The sequence below is a fragment of the Echinops telfairi genome, unplaced genomic scaffold (assembly GCF_000313985.2).
Source record: "Echinops telfairi isolate 266 unplaced genomic scaffold, ASM31398v2 ScPeMD7_2010;HRSCAF=2546, whole genome shotgun sequence".
Taxonomy (NCBI): domain Eukaryota; kingdom Metazoa; phylum Chordata; class Mammalia; order Afrosoricida; family Tenrecidae; genus Echinops; species Echinops telfairi.
Window position 1 is genome coordinate 4,038,033 of NW_022105908.1, and position 19,816 is coordinate 4,057,848.

Genomic DNA, 19,816 nt, shown 5'->3' on the forward strand with positions numbered 1-19,816 from the left:
GGCCATCTAGCAGAGAAGCAACAAGCCCACATGGAAGAAGCACACCAGCCTGTGTGATCATGAGGTATCAACGGAATCAGGTAACAGGCACCAGAAGGCCCAAAACAACAAGAAAAATATATTGTTGAGAATGAGGGGGCTTGCAGCAGAGACCCCCCAAACCCATCTGTAGAAAATAGGACATCCCCTCACAGAAGGGTTAGGGTGCAGTATAGCACCGATGAAACACACAATATTCCTCTGGTTCTTTGAGGCTTCCTCACCCCCCATTATCATGACCCCAGTCCTGCCTTTCAGGTCTAGCTACACTGGAGCATGTACACTGGTACAGATAAGAGTTCATGACACACTGAATCCAGCTCAGATTAACCCCCCCAGGATCAGAAACGGGAGTAATGATACCAGGAGGGGAAGGGGGAGGTGGGGGGAGGTTATAATTTATCAAGGAGTCACGAGGCTGGGGTGGGGGGTTGAAAAAAAGAAGAGCTGATATGAAGGTCTCAGAAAGTAAATGTTTAGAAACATGATGGTAACATATGCACAAATATATTTTATACAATTGATGCATGGAATGTTATGAGAGCTGTAAGGGGCCTCAGTAAAATGATTTAAAAAAATACCCCTCACTACTAACTCCTATCTCCTTCTACATCAATGCTTGGTGTCTTGGTATTTGTTCTAGCTATAGGTAGGAACATACAATGTTTGTTCTTTTGTGCCTGACATGTCATATGAAGTATAGACTCCCCACCCCCCACCCCACGTACTGTCTAGTGACATTGATTTACATTCTTCACATTGTGCAACCTTTCTCATCCCCGTCTGCTGAGTAATTTCTTTACCAAGTCCCGGCCCTCGAAGGTGCTTCTCTAACCTTCAAATTGCTGTTGTCAATTTGATCCCATAGAACTAGTTCTTAAAAGACCGTAATAGTCCAAGCAGACACATCTGACTAAACCAAAACCATCACGCTAAACTGTTGTTTGTTTATAAAAGGCGTCATGGGATATTTTTGGTAGAAGGTTGAAAGATAAACTCTGGGTGAAAGTTTAAGGAATTATCCAGTCTGCATGTTCCTAGGCAGACTGGAGTCCAAGAGAAATTGAAATGCGATTCTGTAGTTTCCTCATTTTGATCGAGATTCTTCTAGACTACCTGGAGCTTTTTCTTTTCTTTTCTTTTTTGGTTAAGGCCTTCAGTGAAGTTTGGACTTCTCTGCTTAGTCGACTCTTGAGCATGTGCTATATATTGGAATTATTGAATGTCAATCAATTCTTTTTGGTACAGTGACTTTGCATTTTTTTCCATCTTCTTTTGGTGCTTCCAGCATTATTCAATATTTTGTCCATAACATACCTCAATATTGCCACTCTAGGATGACATTTTTTCTTCAGTTCTTCAAACTTGAGATTTACTTAGTATGTTCTCCTCTTTCGGTTTTCTTAGTCTCAGTCTTTACACATTTCATCAGGATGCTTTACTTTGTCTTCTCAATGTGATGATGATGATGATGACGGTGTGTTTCCCAGTTGACCTCTGGCCTTGGTCTGGCTACTGATACTGAGCGTCTCCATCATTTCTTTCCCAGATATAGTCCATTTGATTCATGTATATTCCATTTGACAAGGTCCACGGGTCTACTCAGTGCCTTTATGCTGCTGCAGTTGCAATGAATAAGTTGCTGGCCCTGCGGAATTCTCTCGTGATCTCCAGCTGTGTTTCCATCGGCAGGCCACATTTTCCAACCCCCATCTGTTCACGTTGTTTCCAGCTTTCACATTCTCATCATCAGTCATTATCAACACATTTAGTTCTTAAGTCTGACAACTTCAGAAGTTTGTAAATTCCTTCAATTTTTTTCATTTTTGAGGTTAGTCATTGGTGCATACATTTAAATACCAATTGTACTCATTGGCTTTCCTTGTAGGCATGTGGCTATTATTCTATCACAAATAGTATTGCGCTTCAATGAAGAGTTTGAAATGTTCTTTTTCAAGATGCATGGGACACCATTCCTCTTCAATGTATCATTCCTGCCACGACAAACCACATGATTGTCTGGCTCAAAGTGGCCCAAACCTATCCATTTCAACTTACCAATATCTAGAATGTTGAATCTTTAAGCATCCCATTTAAATTTTGACAGCTTCTATTTTTCCTAGGCTGATACTTCATACATTCCACCTTCCAATTATTCATGGACGTGTGGAAGGGCTGGGCTGTCTAAAGAAACAACACCGGTAATGTGCATGTCTAAATAAGAAAGAGCCTTACATCAAGAAGAAATCTTACATGCGAAGGCACCCCACCCGTCCAACGTAAGTCCCCTGGGTCCGATGCTAGCGGGGCACTTTTTGGACTCATGTATCTGCAGGCCGATGGCGCAGAAAGACCATAGGTGTGCGGGTGGAGAGATGTTTGGATCCAAGGTCAGGGGAAACCTGGCAGGGTACACAATCCTCAGGGTTGGGTGGCCAACAGGGGACCACCCTGGAGAAAAGACCAGGGTCCCTGCAAGCCAGAAGATGAAGGGGCAAAGAAAGCAAGCAGGTCCTCAGGCTCTCAGAAAGGGCTACCCCTCCCAGGCTGTGACTGGGATGGACTCCACTCCCAGAGAAGTGCAAGCTGACATGACGTCTAACTGCCACAGGAAGTTTACAGTGGTTTCTTCTTCCTTTATCTCTCTCCCATTTTGAGTCATGTTCTAGTAGCTCGTGAAAATCGTGCAAGCTGTGCTCCATCCATGTCATTAGCTTGATTGGACTTGGAGGAGGCAGCCCTTCCACAGTGCTAGTTTGAAGGCCTCCAACCTGAGGGGCTCATCTTCGGTACGATCTCAGACAGTGCTCTGCTGCTGTTCATAAGGTGCACGCTGGCCAGCTTTTCAGAAGGGGCCCACCTGTTTCGTTTTTCTAGTCTCTCTGGGAGTTCTGCTAAACCTGTCCACTGCGCGTGACCCTGTTGGTATTTGAAGTACCAGTGGCATAGCTTTCTGCATCATGGCAACATGTAAACCACCACAGTAGGAAAAACTTGACAGATGAGTGCTGGGTAGTTGTATACCAAACCCCACTGCCCCCAAGTCGATTTGGACTCCTATTGACCCAATGGGGCAGAGTAGAACCGCCCTGTTGTGTTCCTGAAACCTTGCATCTTTCTGGGAGCAGACGCTGAAGAGCGACCAGTGACTTCGAACCACGTGCCTTGTGGTTAGCAGCTCAATGTTTCCAGCTCAGCAGGTGAGCTGCATAGTGCAAAGCCCAAACTCACTGCCGTCGATGCTGACTCATGGCAATCCTACAGGACAGGGCAGAACTTCCCCTGGGCACTTCAGAGACTGTTAACTCTTTGTTGCCTTTCTCCTGCAGAGCAGTTGATGGTCTCAACCTTGGGGTTAGCAGTCCATTGCATGATCACTATGCCACCAGAGTTCCTATGGTTAGCTGTATAGTATGCTTGAAAATAGAAAGTGTGAGTCCTCCTTTATTCTTATCTTTCCACGCTGTTGTAGTGGAGTACATACTTTTAAGGCATAATTTGTACATTCTATGATGAAGCAATGGTACACACAAGTTACATGACTTGAGTTTCAAACCAACATTTGAATATATCGAAAATAGGAGAACAGCTTCAAATCAGTTAAGCTAAAGGACTTCCTGAATAGGACAGTGACTACTGACCCAAGGGATTAGAAACAGCACAGGCATTTCTATAGATAGAGAAGCTGACCTGACTTTATGCAAGTAATTTTGAATTGCATCTTGCAGAAACTGAGAAATGGGAACTCTTCGATAGGGAAGGACGGCTTTCTGGGAAGAGGAGGAGATGAACACGGCAGCCTTCATCTGGGAAAGGTAATTAGTGAGACAGTTGAAGTACACTATTGTCAACCAACATTGGAGACTTGGTTCATCTACTGTTGAAAACTCAATGGAACGCAGTTCTGTCTGACACCAGAATGGGCTTGGCAGCAATTGATCTTCAAGTGGTATGTCGTAAGGCAAAGCATGTGGCACATGATTTGAGTCAAGGGTCTCCATTGACAGGTAACATTCTTCAAGTTTTAAGTGTTCTCTGTAGTGAAGTTACCAATGGTAATGCTCTTTAAGGGGAAATAGTGTTGTAAATTTGAAGAAAAATTCCAAAGGAGAAAACAGATAAGTAAAAGGAAGTTCGAATAGTTGTGAGGAAAGGTGGATGGAGGTGAAAGATACTTGGTGTCTAAGGACAAGAAGGGCTCAAGTTCTTTTTGCAAAGGCCATGCTGCCACTTGGGCTTGCATGGGGACACGGAGGACAGAAGGGTAGTGAGCCACAAGTATACTCACCCATGAGCAAGGCTTCTGACCACTCAAGCATATGGAGTCAGAATAGAGATCATCCCAAATTACTGATTTTCAGCATTGAAAAGGGCCTTAAAGTGATATAGTGTGTTTCTTACTAAAACTAAACCAACATTGGAAGTTCCCAATGGTCTCAAATCCTTGAGAGCCAGAGCTGTTAACAGATGTATTAAGGTCAAGGCTGCTTCTCTGTCTGTAGAAACACCTGTGCCATTTTTTATCCCAGGGAAAGATCGAGACAGGAAACTTGTAACCCTACAGGTAAATAAAGAATGGCAGGCACTCTAGTAACATTCTTACAGAATTTCTAAAAGATCTCAGTGTTGGGATGGCCTCCTGGTTTCATCTTTAGAACCAGAATTAAAAAAACAAACCCCTTTTTATTGCGAGCTAGGTAAAGATTTACAGAGTAGAATAACGTTTTCCATTCAACAACTCATACACATTCTGATACAATTCAAGGTTTGTAATCCTCCCATCGCACCGCCACTTACCCCACTTCCTTCCTGTGTTTTTTGTTTCTATTTCTCCTTCTTTTCTAACCATCTGAACTTCACTCTTGGATAAGTGCTACCCTTTTGATCTTAAATGGTTGATTATTCTAATGTGGGGATGAGTTCAGTTCCAGGGCTGAAGGGTAAGGCCCATAGTCCTGTGAGGATCCCATCAGTCTCTATGGCTCCAGTAGTCCTGGTCTCTTTTGTGATTTTACATTCCATTCCACTTCTTTCTCTCACTCTATCGAGGACCGGCTAATGGGGTCCTAGTCAACCACCACCTAGTTCTTTTGGTCTCTGGGTTGTGAAGATCATTTGCATGGCTCATGAATCCACTACACTAATTGCTATTGTGTGTCTTTTGATTTTCATCGTTTGTCTTTCCTCCAATGTTTGCATCTTACAAGGCTGTTAACAGCTTTTAAGACCCCAGCCACTACTCACCAAATGAGAACACTGTCTTTGTGTGCTGCCCTTTATCAATGGACCGTGGTATAAGGACACACTTGGATTGATTGGCAGTGGGTGCTGGAGGCTCTATTGATGAGACTTTTGAGGTATCATTCAAGCTCAGCAAGAAAAAGTACAACAATTTATTAGTCATGTCTGCCATGTGTGCAGGGGCAGGGGCAACTTATGTGCAAACACTACATTTTATTTGCTTTTTTTTGTCTCTGTATAGATACTGATCATCTGGACATGTTTATGAGCAGTGATGTTAGGAGAAAAAAATTTCTTTACATGACCTAGCTTCTGGAATCTTTTTCAGTCCCCTTTTACCTGAAAGGTGAGCTGGGCTAGGTAGGTCAGCTTATCACACTCGAAGAGTCCACGGGTGGTGTACTGGCATACGGAGAAGGTGATGCTGTCTATTAGACTGGTCACCCGCGCCTTTAGATTCTCACTGGGAGGAGCCCTTTCCACAGCCTTCTTGAAGACAATACTGAAGGCCTGGGGGAGAGGAGACAGGAGGTTGGTCCTTTAAACAACCCTTTCTGTATGTAACAGCCATCTTACCTGTGAAGAATATTATCATTTCCAGCCCACAGAAATGTTTCCCCAGCATCTCCTGCCAACTAGGGATAGCAGCAGCAAGCAAACATGCTCTTCTTAGGTTGCTCATATGAAGTGCTATGCTGTCACAAAGTGGGGAAGAGAAATCCAAGTGTAAGTCACCTTGAGAGAAAACTGGTACATGGGGTGGATTTTGCTGAGGTCATTCATGATGAAGTAGAGCAGAGAAGCCCGGGCAGCTGCTGGTCGATAGTGTTCTCGGGCCTCGTTGATTTTCACCTCAGTCACCTTGGCCTCCTGGACCTGTTGGAAAATATACAGAGGTCCATTGTTCAGACCAATCAGAGGTCAACAGTTCATAGCCCCTGGGAACTTGGCTTCTCTCTGTGTATGCGTGTGTGTCCCGTGTAGGGGATTGAGATGAGAATGATGAGTGGAGGATCGAAGAGCGGCAGTGATACAGTTCTAGTCTTGCACAAAACTGAGGGTCGTCAGCTCTTGTGGATGGAGGGATAGGTCACAGAAACCTCCAAGCTCCATCTCTAATGAGGATTGTTTCATGGACATGTGTGCATGTGTGTGTGTGTGTGTGTAATTCTAAGTAGTGGATATCTTCAAAAGAGCTATCACTATTTTTTTTAAAGGAAGGATTTGATACATAAATTCACAAGGAAGATCTCTTTCAATTGGAATGCATTATTTTCAGAAAATATTTCTTAATCAGAAATAAAAATTTTAAAAGACCATCTAAGGACCTGCAGGAAGTATTTCTTAAAAAGAAACCAAGAAATACAAATCTCACATGCCTTGCCTTATGCTCCGGAATGGAGTCAAACTACTGATAATAGGAGGGGAAAACTGGAGATTATTGAACAACTCAAAATACATTTTAACCGAAGGTCAAAGAAGAATGAATGAATGAAATCAGGACAAGATGCAAAAAGAACAGGTAGATCTGAAAAAGAATGGAAGGGAACTTGTGAAAACAAGACTGTGCCTGTTTTGGGTGCTGTTGACTGACTTTGACTCCCAGTGACCCCGTATGTGCACCAGAGCAAAGCACTGCCCTGTCCTGCTCCACTCCCACAACGGTTCTTACATTTCCAGTCTGTTGTGGAGACCCTGTGGCATCCCACCTCATTGACCCTCTACCAAGCATACTTTCCTTCTCCAGAGGCTGGTCCTTTCTGAGAGCATGTCCAAAGCACAGCAGATGAGTCTCAACATGCCCAGGCGCGTTTTGTCTTCCAAGACAGATTTAAATTTTTCTCTAGCAGTCCATGAGTGTACTCAACATTCTTCACCAACACCATATTTCAAAGGCATCACTTCTTCCTTGGCCTTCCTCTTTTAACTGTCCAGTCTTCGCCTGCATATGAGGCCATTGAAAATACCTTGGCTTAGGTCAGGGGCATCTTAGCCTTCAAAGTGACAGCTTGACTTTTTGATCCTTTTGGTGCTTGGCTTTTTGATCCTTTTTTGGCAGATTTGCCCAATGCGATGTCATCTGATTTTTTGACTACATCCAATGAGTTTGGATCCAAGCAAAATGAATTCCTTGGCAATTCCAATCTTTTCTTTGTTTACCAGGATGCTGTTTATTGGCTTATTGGGAGGGCTTTTGTGTTCTTCATGTTGCGGTATAATCCTTATGGAAGCATTTGATCTTCATCAGTAAGTGCTTCAAATCTTCTTCACTTTCACTAAGGAGTGTCATCTGCCTACCATGCATGTAGTCTTCCTCTAATCCTGACACCACGTGTTCTTATTCAGACAGTCCAGTTTCTAAGATTATCTCCTCAGAATTCAAACTGAATAAACAAGATAAAAAGGATACAACCCAGATGAACCCATTTTCTGATTTTAACCATTCAGCATCTCCATGTTCTTTTCACACAAGTGCCTCTTAGTCTAATGCACAGGTTCAGCAGGAGCAGCACGAAGGGGGCTGGAATTCCTCTTCTTCTCAACGTTGCCATGTTCTATTACAAATAGCCGTTACAACTGCTTTTGAATTATTTTTAGCAATATTTTACTTGTGTGCCATGTTAATGGCATTGTTCAATAATTTCTGCATGCTGTAGGATAACCTTGATTTTAAATGGGCATAAATTTGGATCTCTTCCTTCCAATTGGTCAAGTCTTCTAATTTTCGTGACATAGATGAATGAGCACTTCCAATGGTGCCTAGGTTTGTTGAATCATTTCAAGTGGTAGTCCATGAAGTTTTGGAGATGACCCGCCCCCCATTTTTTTTGTGCCGGGACAGCTTGGATTTCTTTCTCTAATAACATCAGTTCTTAGTCAGATGTTTCGTCCTGAAATGGTTGAACATCAACCGATTCTTTGTGATACAGTGACTGCCGTCTTCCCTTGATGCTTCCTCTCTCATTTGATATTCCCCCCACAGAATCCTTTAACATTGAGCTTGAGGCAAAATTTTTTTCTTCAGTTCCTTCAGCTTGAGAATTGGCATGTGACTTCTTCTCTTTTGTTTTTCTAATTCCAGGTATTTGCACATTTCACCAGGACACCGTACTTCGTCTTCTTGGTCTGCCCTTTGCAATCTGTTCAGCTCTTTTACGGCACCCTTTCTTCCATTCATGGTAGCTACTCTAAGTTCAAGAGGACGTTTCAGAGTCTCTTCTGATATCCAGTTTGGTACTTTCTGTTTTTTAAAATTGGTTTGCGCTTTGTCTTCATGTATGACCCTCTTGGGGTCATATCACAGCTTGTCTGGTCTTCGGTCATTGGTATTAACGTGTCAAACAGATTCTTGAGATAGTCTCTAAATTAAGGTGAGATACACTCAAGGTTGTACTTTGACTCTCATGGCTTTTTGGTTTTTTTCCCAGCTTCAACTTGAACTAGATATGAGGAATTAATGGTCTGTGTCAAAGTTGGCTCCGACCTCGTTCTGACTGACAATATTCAGTTTCTTGATTTTCTTTTTCTGAAATTTAGTTGATTTGATTCTTATGTATTTCATCTGGTGAAGTCCACATGTCCAGTCATCATGTATATTGCTTTTTAAAAATGTATTTTCAATGAATGTCATTGGTCTTGCAAATTTTTTATCATGTACTCTATGGTGTTTCTATCACCAAGACCATACATTTTTTTATGAGTATGAAAGAGCTTTATATCAAGGAGTAACTGTATATCAAGAATTACCCTATCCAACTCAAGTCCATCAGTCTGATACTAGTCCATATGTCCCTCTTCAGACTCACGAAGCCACATGCAATGATGCAGAATGCAGGACGTTCACAGGCTGGTGGGTGAAAGCCTTGTGAATCCAATGGCAATGGAAGCATCACAAGACTCTCTCAGGTCTCCACGTTGCTTTCAATAGGAAGGTGAACGCAAAGAGACATAGTGGCCCTTCTCCAGCGAGCCATTTATCTCAGTGGTACCTCTAAATGAAGTCATCAAGCTGTGGCCTGATTGACAGATTGAACTCCACCCATATCTTCTTACAGATTTTAAGCAAAATTTTACTTCTGTGTGGCATTAAGGGGATTGTTCTATACTTTGAGCATTCTCGTGGGTCCTTTTGGTTTGGAATGGCACAAATAAGGATCTTTTCCAGATAGTTGGTGGGGTAGCTGTCTTCCAAATTTCCTGGCATAGACATGCTTCCAGTGTTTCTTCCTCTTTCTGAAACATATCAATGAATATTCTGTCAATTCCTGGAGTCTTGTTTTGGTTTAATGAATTCAGTGCCATTTAAAATTCTTCTTCAGCACCATTGGTTCATGTTGATGTGTGACCTCCTGAAATGATGGACTGTTGGCTGGTTCCTTTTGGTACAGTGACTCTGTATTCTTTCCATCTTCTCTTGAAACGTATTGCATCATTCAATATGTTGCCTATATAATCACTCAAAATTGCAAATTTTCTTGAGCTCTTTCAGTTTCAGAAAATCTGAGCGTGTTCTTCCCTTTCGGTTTTCTCATTCTACATTCTTGCCCATTTCATTATATTTGACTTTGACTTCTCGAGGTGCCCTTGGGAATTTTCTATCAGCTGCTTGAATTTGTCCTTTCTTCCATTTGCTTCAGCTACAGAGGATTAAGAACATGTTTCAGAGTTTCTTCTTCTTTTTCTTAAAATCATTTTATTGGGGGCTCGTACAACTCTTAACACAATCTATCCATCCATCCATTGTATGTCAAGCACGTTTGTACATTCGTTGCCCTCATCATTCTCAAAACATTTGCTTTCAACTTGAGCCCTTGTTATCAGCTCCTCATTTCCCCCCTCCCTCCCCACTCCCCTCTTCTTCATGAACGCTTAATGATTTATAAATTATTATTATTTTGTCATATATTACACTCTCTGATGTCTCCCTTCACCCACTTTTCTGTTGTCCATCCCCCAGGGAGGAGGTTATATGTAGATCTTTGTAATTGGTTCCCCCTTTCTACCTCACTTTCCCTCCACCCTCCTGGTATTGCCACTCTCAGCACTGGTCCTGAAGGGATCATTTGTCCTGGATATATACTGCTTACATTCTATGCTCTATTACGAATAGTTGTTTGCAGCGGTCTCCTCTCATGTTGAGTCATGCTGCATCAGCAAATCCACTTCAAGAAGGTCAACTCTACACTGAGGAGGCAGCTCTTCTCTCAGTAGTATTTTGAGTGCCTTTCATCCTGAGGGGTTAATTTTCTGGCACTACATCAGACAATGCTCTGCTGCTAGTCATAAGGCCCTCACTGAGCAATTATTTCAGAAGTAGGTTGTGGTAGTTACATAATCTGGTGTCAATTTGTGACGGGTGGAGTCTAGCTTTTCAATCAGGTCACAGCTTGATGACCTAATTTGCAGGTGCCACAGAGATAAACAGCTCACTGGAGGCCAGATACACACAGACTCTCTGCTTCATCTTCCTGCTGGCAAGACACATGGAGCTGTGCTACAGCCCTGGAGCAAGGGAGCCATGTGGAGACCCCTGCCAGCGTTGAGATGCTTCCACTGCCACTGGATCCACAAGACTTTCCACCCAATGACCTGTGATCTTCCTGCATTCGGCGTCATTGCATGTGTTCTGTGAGTCTGAAGAGGAATTTATAGATTGGTATCAGACATATGGGCTAATATCAGACTTATGGACTTGATCTGGGCTTGGCTGGGATGTTTTCTCAATATACAATTGCTCTTTTCTATAACGCTCTTTCTCATACATATATGAGTGTCTATGAATTTGGTTCTCCAGTCAACCCAGACTAACATAGGTCATTATGTCCTTCTTCCTAATCTGTCTTTGGTGGAGTCTGGAAGCTTCACACAAACCTATACATCGTAGCATAGAAAATATTGGTGACATAGCTTCCAGTGTCATAGCAACGTGCAAGCCACCACAGCATGACAAAATGACAGATGAGCGGTGTAAAATAAGATATGAACAGTTATTACAATGCACAAACTCAATGGAAAATGGAAATAACAGATTAGAACTGAAAAGAAAATAGGCAGATTACAAGATAGCGCCAAGGAGATTCTCATAAAAGCTGCTCACAGAAAATAATGATGAAAAAACATATGAGAGGTTATGAGACTTGGCAGATAGTACAAGAAGATTCAAAATGCATCCAACAGAAATAGTAGAGAAGGAGAATAAAGAAGACCAGGGAGAGGTGATATTTGAAGCAATAATCATTAAGAATTGTCAAAAGCCTTTTCAAGGAGGTGGGAACACCATCAGCTAGGATGGGAAGTAGTTATTTAGGAGTCTTCCCAGGCTTGAATTTCTAGAAGACATTTGAGAAGATGGAAAAGCCATCTGCTACTCTCATTAGTTTCTCGTAAATGTCGAGTCAGACGCTGAGGGGAAGAACACGTGCTCTCTAGCCTTGGCTGCCTCCCACACTTGTCAGAGGAGGGGTACCTTTATCTCCACTTCGGCAGCTGTCTGCTTGGTGACCTCTAGGTTTTCCACCAAGGAAGTTTCTCCCAGGAAGTTCCCTGATGCCGAGGAGAGGCGAGAGAGCAGGTTGTCTTCTAACGTTTTGAGGGTGATTTTGAATCCATTCTGCTGCTTTGTGAGGTCTGACTGTGGATATCAAGGAAGAAGGAATTAGACATCTAGCATGTACTCTTGGGACATTGCTGGCGTGGCAAGCTGGCACCCATGTGGACCTCATGGTAACCCTGTGTATGATGGAATGATATTCTTCCCAGACCCACACCATTCCTCTAAGTAGTTGTGAATGACACTGTGGTGATCTGCAGGGTGTTACTGGCTGATTTTCAGAAGTGGATAGCACAACCGTTCTTCCTCCTCTCTGTTAATCTGGACAGTTCACTGAACATAGCATTAGAGCAATGCCCAATCCAACTCTTACAGATGGGTGGTGATTACACATGAGGTACGTTGGCTGGGAACTGCACCCAGGTCTATCACTTGGAAGGAAAGAATTCTGTGAATTCAAGTCAGTGGCTTGAACACACAAGTTTCTCCGAGGGAGAAAGATGTGGCAGTCTGCTCCTGTAAAGATTTACAGCCTTGGAAATGCTATGAAGCGACAGATTGGGATCAACTCAACAGCAGTGGGTTTGTGCCTGGAGTCCCTTACTTTAAAGGTACTGAAAAAGGCCGAATAGCAGAGTGTTTAGGACAAGAAGAGAAGTACTGGTAGAGTAGTGGTTACATGTTGGGCTGTGATCCACAACGTCAGCAGTTCAAAACCAACCAGCTCTGAGGGAGAAAGATGAAGCTTTCTAGTCTTATCGTAAAAGATTAGTCTCGGAAATCCACAGGGGCAGTTCTACCCTGTCCTATATCGGGTCGCTGTGAGTCAGCATCAGCTTGATGGCAGTACGTGAGGTTAGGACAATGAGAAGACACAAGTGGATGAGTTCAAGCCCACGTGAATCATCTGACCTTAGGCCAAGAGAAGCTGTTCCACGTCAGTGACATCAGTGGGGTAAACCAGCACCCCTACCTTCCCACAGGCAGTGCTCACGCAATGGAACTTATTTCTCTGAGTGGCTGAGGTCATGGTCAGACCTCCATTCTCTGGGGGTCCTCTCTGCCATTACTGAAGGCCTCAAACTAAAAAACTCTCTTAGGGGTTATCTTTCTCTTGGGGAGAAGAAAAAATCAATAGAAACTGTGATACACAGTTCTGAGAGATATTTTCAAGAGCCCCCCCCCCCCAGGCTGGAGTAGAGTGTTGGCATCCTAACAGGTCTCATCTCGTGCACCCTCTCTAATTGTTAGGCTAGGTATTCTAGAATGGGGGGTGTGGTTAGTTGGCGTTGGGCAAACAGTTTTTGCACTCAGGCACTAAGGAAAGGCTGGCTGTGAGCACGGTCAGGTCAGAGCTGAGCGCCTCTAATCCCATGTATTCACATGCTCACTTCCCAAGTGATAACAAAACCAAACATGAAAAACAAACTCACGACCATTCAGTCAATTCTGACTCATAGTGACCCCATGAGATGGAGTAGATCTGTCCCTGTGGGTTTCTGAGGCGGTAACTCTTTACAGGGTAGGAAACCTCATCTTTCTTTCAGGGTGGCTGTGGTTTTGAACCGCTGACCTTGAGGCTAGCAGGCCAATGTGTAACCTGCTATGTCACCAGCGCTCCTATTGCAAACTCAGTAGAGTTAGATTCCCCAAGGTCATAGAAACAGGTTCAAGCCCATTAGGGTAGCCTCCTTTTCTCCTCTCTGTAGTCATAATTAGGTTATATAACATGGGTCAAATGACAGTGTAAGTGAGACTGCATTCATGGATCCCTACAACATTGTTTTCTGTCTTTATTCATTTATTCAACACATACATTGGAGCAACAGCTCTCTAACATGCCTGGTTCTAGGACTGGACCAAGAACAAGAATAACCAGGTTCTCCCAGTGCTGACAGTACAGGAATAGATCACAAAATATAAGAATGTTAACAAATGAGTCATGCCATTTCAGGTAGTAATGAGAATTACTAAGAAAGTAAACAGGATAATGTGACAGGGACAGGGGCTAATTTATGGTGCTGTAGGGTCAGCACTGTGCTGTTTATTTTACAGCCAAGGGTTCAAGCCCACCAGCCACTTAGAGGGTGAAAGATGAGGCCATCTGTCCCTGTACAGATTTACAGTCTTGGGCCTCTGTGGAAGGATCCTTTGTGGGAGAACTGACTTGATGGCAGGGTTTAAAAAAATCTTTTCCTTCTTTCTGCTTTGGACTAGAAAGAGCATCCATGAGCATACTGCACTTGAGCCAGTTCCCAAGTAATTTGAAGCATCTGGGCACAGAACATTTTGGCAGTCAGAACAAAAATTCTGGTCTTAAAGCAAGATTAAGAAATGCCAGGAGGCCAGGATAGCTGTGGTGGAAGCCAACAACAGGCCGACAGTATTTTCCATGACAAAGCAGGCAGCTTGCATCCAAAGGCAATGACCACAGGCTGCACAAGAACACTGTAGTTACAGCTTCCTTAAGTCAAAGGAACAAACAAAACAACCCACCAGTGGCCCTCCAGTTGATGGCAACTCATGGTGAACTGTGTACCAGAATCAAACTGTGTGCTACAGGGTTTTCAGTAGCCGATGTTTTAAAAAAGTCAATTGCCAGGCCTTTCTTGTGAAGCACCTCTGAATGTAGACTCAAACTTCCAACCTTTCACTTAGTAGCCAGTTGGGTTAACGGTTGGCACTACCCATGGACTCCTGCCTTTTGGCCACGGAAGCATCCAGTATTCCTATAGTGTTCTGCCTCTCTGTGCTTCGTTTCAAACGGTCTTCAGTTTGTCTACTAGGTGTTTGCTGGTGATTAGGTGGGGCTGGAGCTCCTCTAGGGGCTGAACGAGGACCCTATGCTCAGAGCCACAAAACCACTCTCCTTCTTCTCATCCTCACCCCCAGTGTGGCACTTGGAGTTATGTCAACTTGCATTGTATAGGGGTAGAGTCCAACCTGTCAGTCAGGTCACAGCCTGATGATGCCTTCTGGGAGGTATGGCCTTTTATAAAGAGATGCTAGGGACACCTCCCTTCCCTCTCTGCCCTTCACCTTCCTGTTTGCTCAGACTCTGTGCTGCCATTAGGGGTGGCCCCGACATTGAGAGCTGTCTGCACCCTGCCATGTTTCCATTGACCTTGGATCCATTCGACTCTGTACTCTTTCTGCATCACGCTTGACCTTCCCGTGTCATTGGCTGTAAGCTCCGTGAGTCTGAAGTGGGCCCTGCCAGCATCAGACCCATGAACTTCAGTTGAACTGGGATGCCTTCTTGATATAAGATTACATCTTAACATAAAGCTCCTTCTCATACACACGTGAGTGTCACTGGTTTTGTTTCTTTAGACAAGCCAACTTAACACACCCCGAGTGGGGAGCCTTGCAAGATCCAGTAGCAGTGGCAGTTTCTGCCCCACTCCCCCAGTGAACCCCTGGCTCACTTTCAGCTGCTCTAGGTCTGGCCTCTCCATGCTGACCACGGCAGCCAGCAACTGGTCCTCCAGGCCGTCCCTGGTCACAGTGAAGTTGATCAGCGTTGCCTGAGCCTGCAGCTCAGGTTGGTAGTGAGGATTGGCCAGCTTGGTCTGAAGGATGAGTCGGAACTTGGGATGGTACTCACATTCTTTGTCTCCGATTTTAATGAATCTGGAACACAAAGGGATCTTTGTGAAAGTGGATTCTCTTTCTGCAAGGGAAGAGTTTTGATCAAGGGAAGAGTTTTAGTGCTACTCGCTTGATGGGCTTTTCCAAGTCATAGCATTTCTGATCATTGCAAAAACGAACAGAGACATAAACAGATGGGTTCTTCCTTGCATTGTCTAGGGTGAGCACAAGGACTATTGTATGTGTACTGTCCACACAGGGGAGAAGGATGATAGATTCTGTCCCCCAGTTACCAAGCTTGATTTTGTACAACTCTAGGGAGAGCTAAGGAGCCCTGATGACAGTGCGTTATGTATTGTGCTGCTAACCACAAGGTCAGCAGTTCAAAACCACTAGCCACTCTGCAGTTGAAAGATGATGCTCTCTACTCCTGGGAAGATTTAGTGTTGTAAACCCACTGGAACAATTCTACTCTGTTTTATAGGGTCACTAGTAGTTGTCAGAATGCACTCTGTGGCAGTGAGTTTGTTGAGCGGGAAGAGCCAATCATACTGTAATCAATGGGAATTTGTATATTATGAAACATCTCCAGCAGAGGGCAGTAAAGTGTTTGGCGGAAAGGGTAGCTTCTTGCAGTTTTTGCACAAAGTGTCTTGCCGGGGCTTTCTTTTCCAGTGAGAATGTTCTTGGCTGACAAAGGAATGACTTCCACGGGTGGAAATCAACAAGTCAATTGTGCACAACCCAAGTACCTATGAAGGCAAGGGATGATCTTAACGCACAGTGATCTACTTTGACAAAATCAGTTACTGAAAACCCCGTGGAACACAGTTCTACTCTGACACACGTGGAACCACCATGTGTCAGAGCTGACAGCACAGCGGCTTGTGGTTTTTAAAACAAAGGCACTGAAAGCTGGAAGCAAATTATTCCAGAAAGCCTTCTCTGGGAGAGGAGGGCAGATCTTCTTTTAGGGTGAAGACTTGCATACTGAGGAGCTACTTGGCATGAGCTGAGGATCGGGCATGCCAGGCAGAGCAGAACTCTCCACAGTGGTGAGCAGGGCTGCGAATGAGCTCTTCCCGAAAGTGCCTCACCGTCCCTTCTTAATGACTTCTCGCCCAAGCAGGGGTCCCAGGACAGGATCAATGGACTCTTCTAGGTTTTCAATCAGCACCACATCTCCAGCTTCCAGGGCATGTTCTATGGTTTGCAGATAACTGGGGGAGAAAGTTCGGCAGAATGAGTCTGTGCTAAGGGATGGATTCAGATGCAATTTAACAAGACACCTCTGGCCTTCTCAAGCACACTGGTTAATTGGAAGGCAGGGCCCCTTGGGATAACTCAGGTGGCCATACTTTTGTCTACTGAAAATGACATTTATGTTACTGTCTACATTTCTGTACACGTAGAAAAATATACAAGAGTAAAAAAGAATTAGAAAATTAACTATAAACCTACCATCTGTAATCAACACCTTTGTGTTTAGCTCTATGTATCTGAATATTATATATTTTCAAATTTAGTTTTCTGTTATTACATTCCTATGGTGCACTGTCTAATGATCTGATTTTTGTATGTAAAAATAGAATGTACACACTTCTCCATGCTATGTCTTCTACCACAATTTTGAGTGACTGTGTGTTAGGCTACATTGTTATGCTTTCTTTAAGAATCAGGAACAAAGATCTGGCCTAGTGTGAACTCTTCAATATTATAAACAACTTAATACACATGGTAAAATGTAGGTTTTCCCTAAGTCATTATAAGTTTGACATAATTCCAATTCAAAATATAAATAACAATAAAACTTTACATATCTTGACTAAGGTTCTTAAAGTTACCTAGGAAAAGGAAGCTAAAAAGAAAAAAACTGATAAGAGGATAGATGCACATTACCCAATACTAAGATATTTTGTGTAAAATATATAATACAGATGCATACAAAGAAGTTTTAAAGAATACCATAAATTAAAAAGTTAATACTGTATTTGAATGATGAATTATAGGGAATTTAAATCATTTTCTTAAAAACCTTTTGCGTTTATTCACCTTTTAAAAATAATTGACATAGTACATTTGTGTAATTATAAACATTACTAAATACAAGATTAAATAATTAAAATAGGTATACATTAGATAAATAAGAGAATACAAATCTCTTTAAAAATAATTTCTCACTCAAAATTCACTGCCATCAGCTCATGCCGACTTATAGCAACCCTACAGAACAGGGCAGAATTGCCCTGTGGGTTTCTGAGATGGTAACTAGTTATGGGAGCAGGAAAACTCAGCTGTGTCTCACGGAAAGGCTGGTGGTTGGGACCTGCTGGCTTTGTGTTAGCAGTCTGAGACATAACCCACCATGCCACCAGCGCAAAAAAAATTTACTATAGCACAAACAGATTTCATTAACTGGGGAAAGGATGCAGAATTCAATAAATGGTATTAGAACAATGGGCTAACCACGAGAACACTGAAAATTAGATCCATACCTCATATGATACCTTAAAATTTATTCCAGGCGGTTGGACTTTAGTGTGAAAAATGATATATGATAAACTAAAAAGAAATGTGGGAGAATATTGATGTGATTTCTAGAGAGAAAAAGATGTGTCTAAACATGCTGGTAAAAGTGCAATCTATAGACGAAATGGATAAAATTGACCGAGTAACAAGAAAAACCTGTAGTACAATGAAAATAAAGTTAAAACGCAAATTTTCATTGATATGATGAAGACTTAGTGAAGTAAGCATTGGGCTTCTAACTGCAAGACCAGCAGTTCAAAAGCATCAGCAACTCCGGGGGAGAAAGATGAGGCTTTCCACTTCCGTAAAGAGTTACAGTCTTCGGAAACCGACAAGGGCAGTTACACCCTGCCCTGTAGGGTCGCTCTGAGTTGGAATCGACTTGATGGCAGTGAGACAAAATAATAATATTTTTAATACATCTAATCTAATATTTAAATAAAACACAATTCAAGAAAGGCACCTGAAAGAAAGCAGTCAATGGACATGAACAGAGAAGCGATGTAACAAACACTTATTGAGGGCCCACTGTGAGCCCTGGAGGTGCCGGGCGTTACTTGTGGGGCTGTGAACTTGCAAGGTCAGCAGTTCTGGGGGAGGAAGACAAAACTCTCTACTCCCTTAAAGATTCACCATCTAGGAAACCCACAGGGGCAGTTCTACTCTGCCCGACACAGGGGCTCCATGAGTTGGAACCACCTCCGTGGCAGGTGGGTTTTTGCTTTACTGCGTGTTCTAGGTATTAAGGACGCAGTCGTGAGCCAAAAGGGTGATTCTGGCTTTTCAGGGGCTTTTACGCTAGTGAGAGATAATCAATATGACAAATGAGTAAATTCTATGCACGTTAGAAGATGCTAACAGGAAGGAAAGGAAAGAATAAAGAACGGGCCCTGCAGGGAGTGCGGAAATGGCTGCCATGTTAAGCAAGGCGGCCAGAGAAGACGCGAAGAGCGTGCGTGTGAGGAGGAGCCCTGCCGCGGTGTGAAGGGTTCCCTTCAAAAGAGATGTCCGAATCCTAACTGCCAGTAGTCCACTGACTTGCAGACACTCGTTGTAGCTGTACTTGAGGACCCTGAGATGCAACCATTCTGGATTTACGGTCAGTCCTAGGTCCAACGACAAGTGTGGATGAAATCCCCGGATGGTGCAAACAGGTAACACGCCTGCAGCTAACTGAAAGGCTGGTGACTTGAGACCCCCCCAGAGGGGCATCAGAAGAAAGACCTGGCGACCTGCTCCCAGAACCCATCCATTGAAAACCCTACAGGCACAATTGTTTTACACACACACGGGGTTGCCATGAATCAGAACTAGCTTGATGGGAGAAAAAAAAAATTTTTTTAATACCAAATAGGGATCAGATCAAAGAATGTTGAATTTGGGGGAGAGATGTGGGCTGGTGGTATAAATTTGGAACATATTATTTTAAAGATGGTGGCATAGTGGCTATGTGTTGGGCTCCTAACCACAAGGTCAGCAGTTTGAAACCACCAGCCAGCCCCTTGGGAGAAAGATGGAGCTTTCTATTCCTGTAAAGAGGTACAGTCTCAGAAACCCACAGGAGCAGTTCTACCCTGTCCTATAGAGTCACGATGAGTCAGATTTGACAGGATGGCAGTGAGTTTTGAAGTTAAGAGCCTTGACGAGCTATCTAAATTTGTGACTATAGAGAACTGAGAAGGTACACGTGAGGTCTGGGGTAATTGAGACCTGGGCCGCTCCAGCCTTAAGAAATCAAGGAGAAATGATCAGGGATCAGAAAGAGAGGCTAAGAAGGAGTGACCTAGCTACATATAACCTCCTCTCTGGGGGACGGGCAGCAGAGGGGTGGGTGAAGGGAGACGCCGGGCAGTGTAATATAAGATA

The 19,816-nt window shown here is 43.4% G+C and overlaps 1 protein-coding gene across 1 annotated transcript in view; it reads right to left on the reverse strand.

Moving 5' to 3' along the window:
- DNAH9 (dynein axonemal heavy chain 9) overlaps positions 1-19,816 on the reverse strand; it is a 397,093-nt gene that overhangs the window by 93,435 nt on the left and 283,842 nt on the right. Inside the window, exons 52-56 of the mRNA XM_045293291.1 lie at positions 16,519-16,641; positions 15,259-15,463; positions 11,747-11,911; positions 6,016-6,156; positions 5,620-5,790 (exon numbers count right to left, since the gene is read on the reverse strand). Of these exons, the coding sequence (XP_045149226.1) occupies positions 5,620-5,790; positions 6,016-6,156; positions 11,747-11,911; positions 15,259-15,463; positions 16,519-16,641 (805 nt within the window). The remainder of the gene's footprint in view (positions 1-5,619; positions 5,791-6,015; positions 6,157-11,746; positions 11,912-15,258; positions 15,464-16,518; positions 16,642-19,816) is intronic.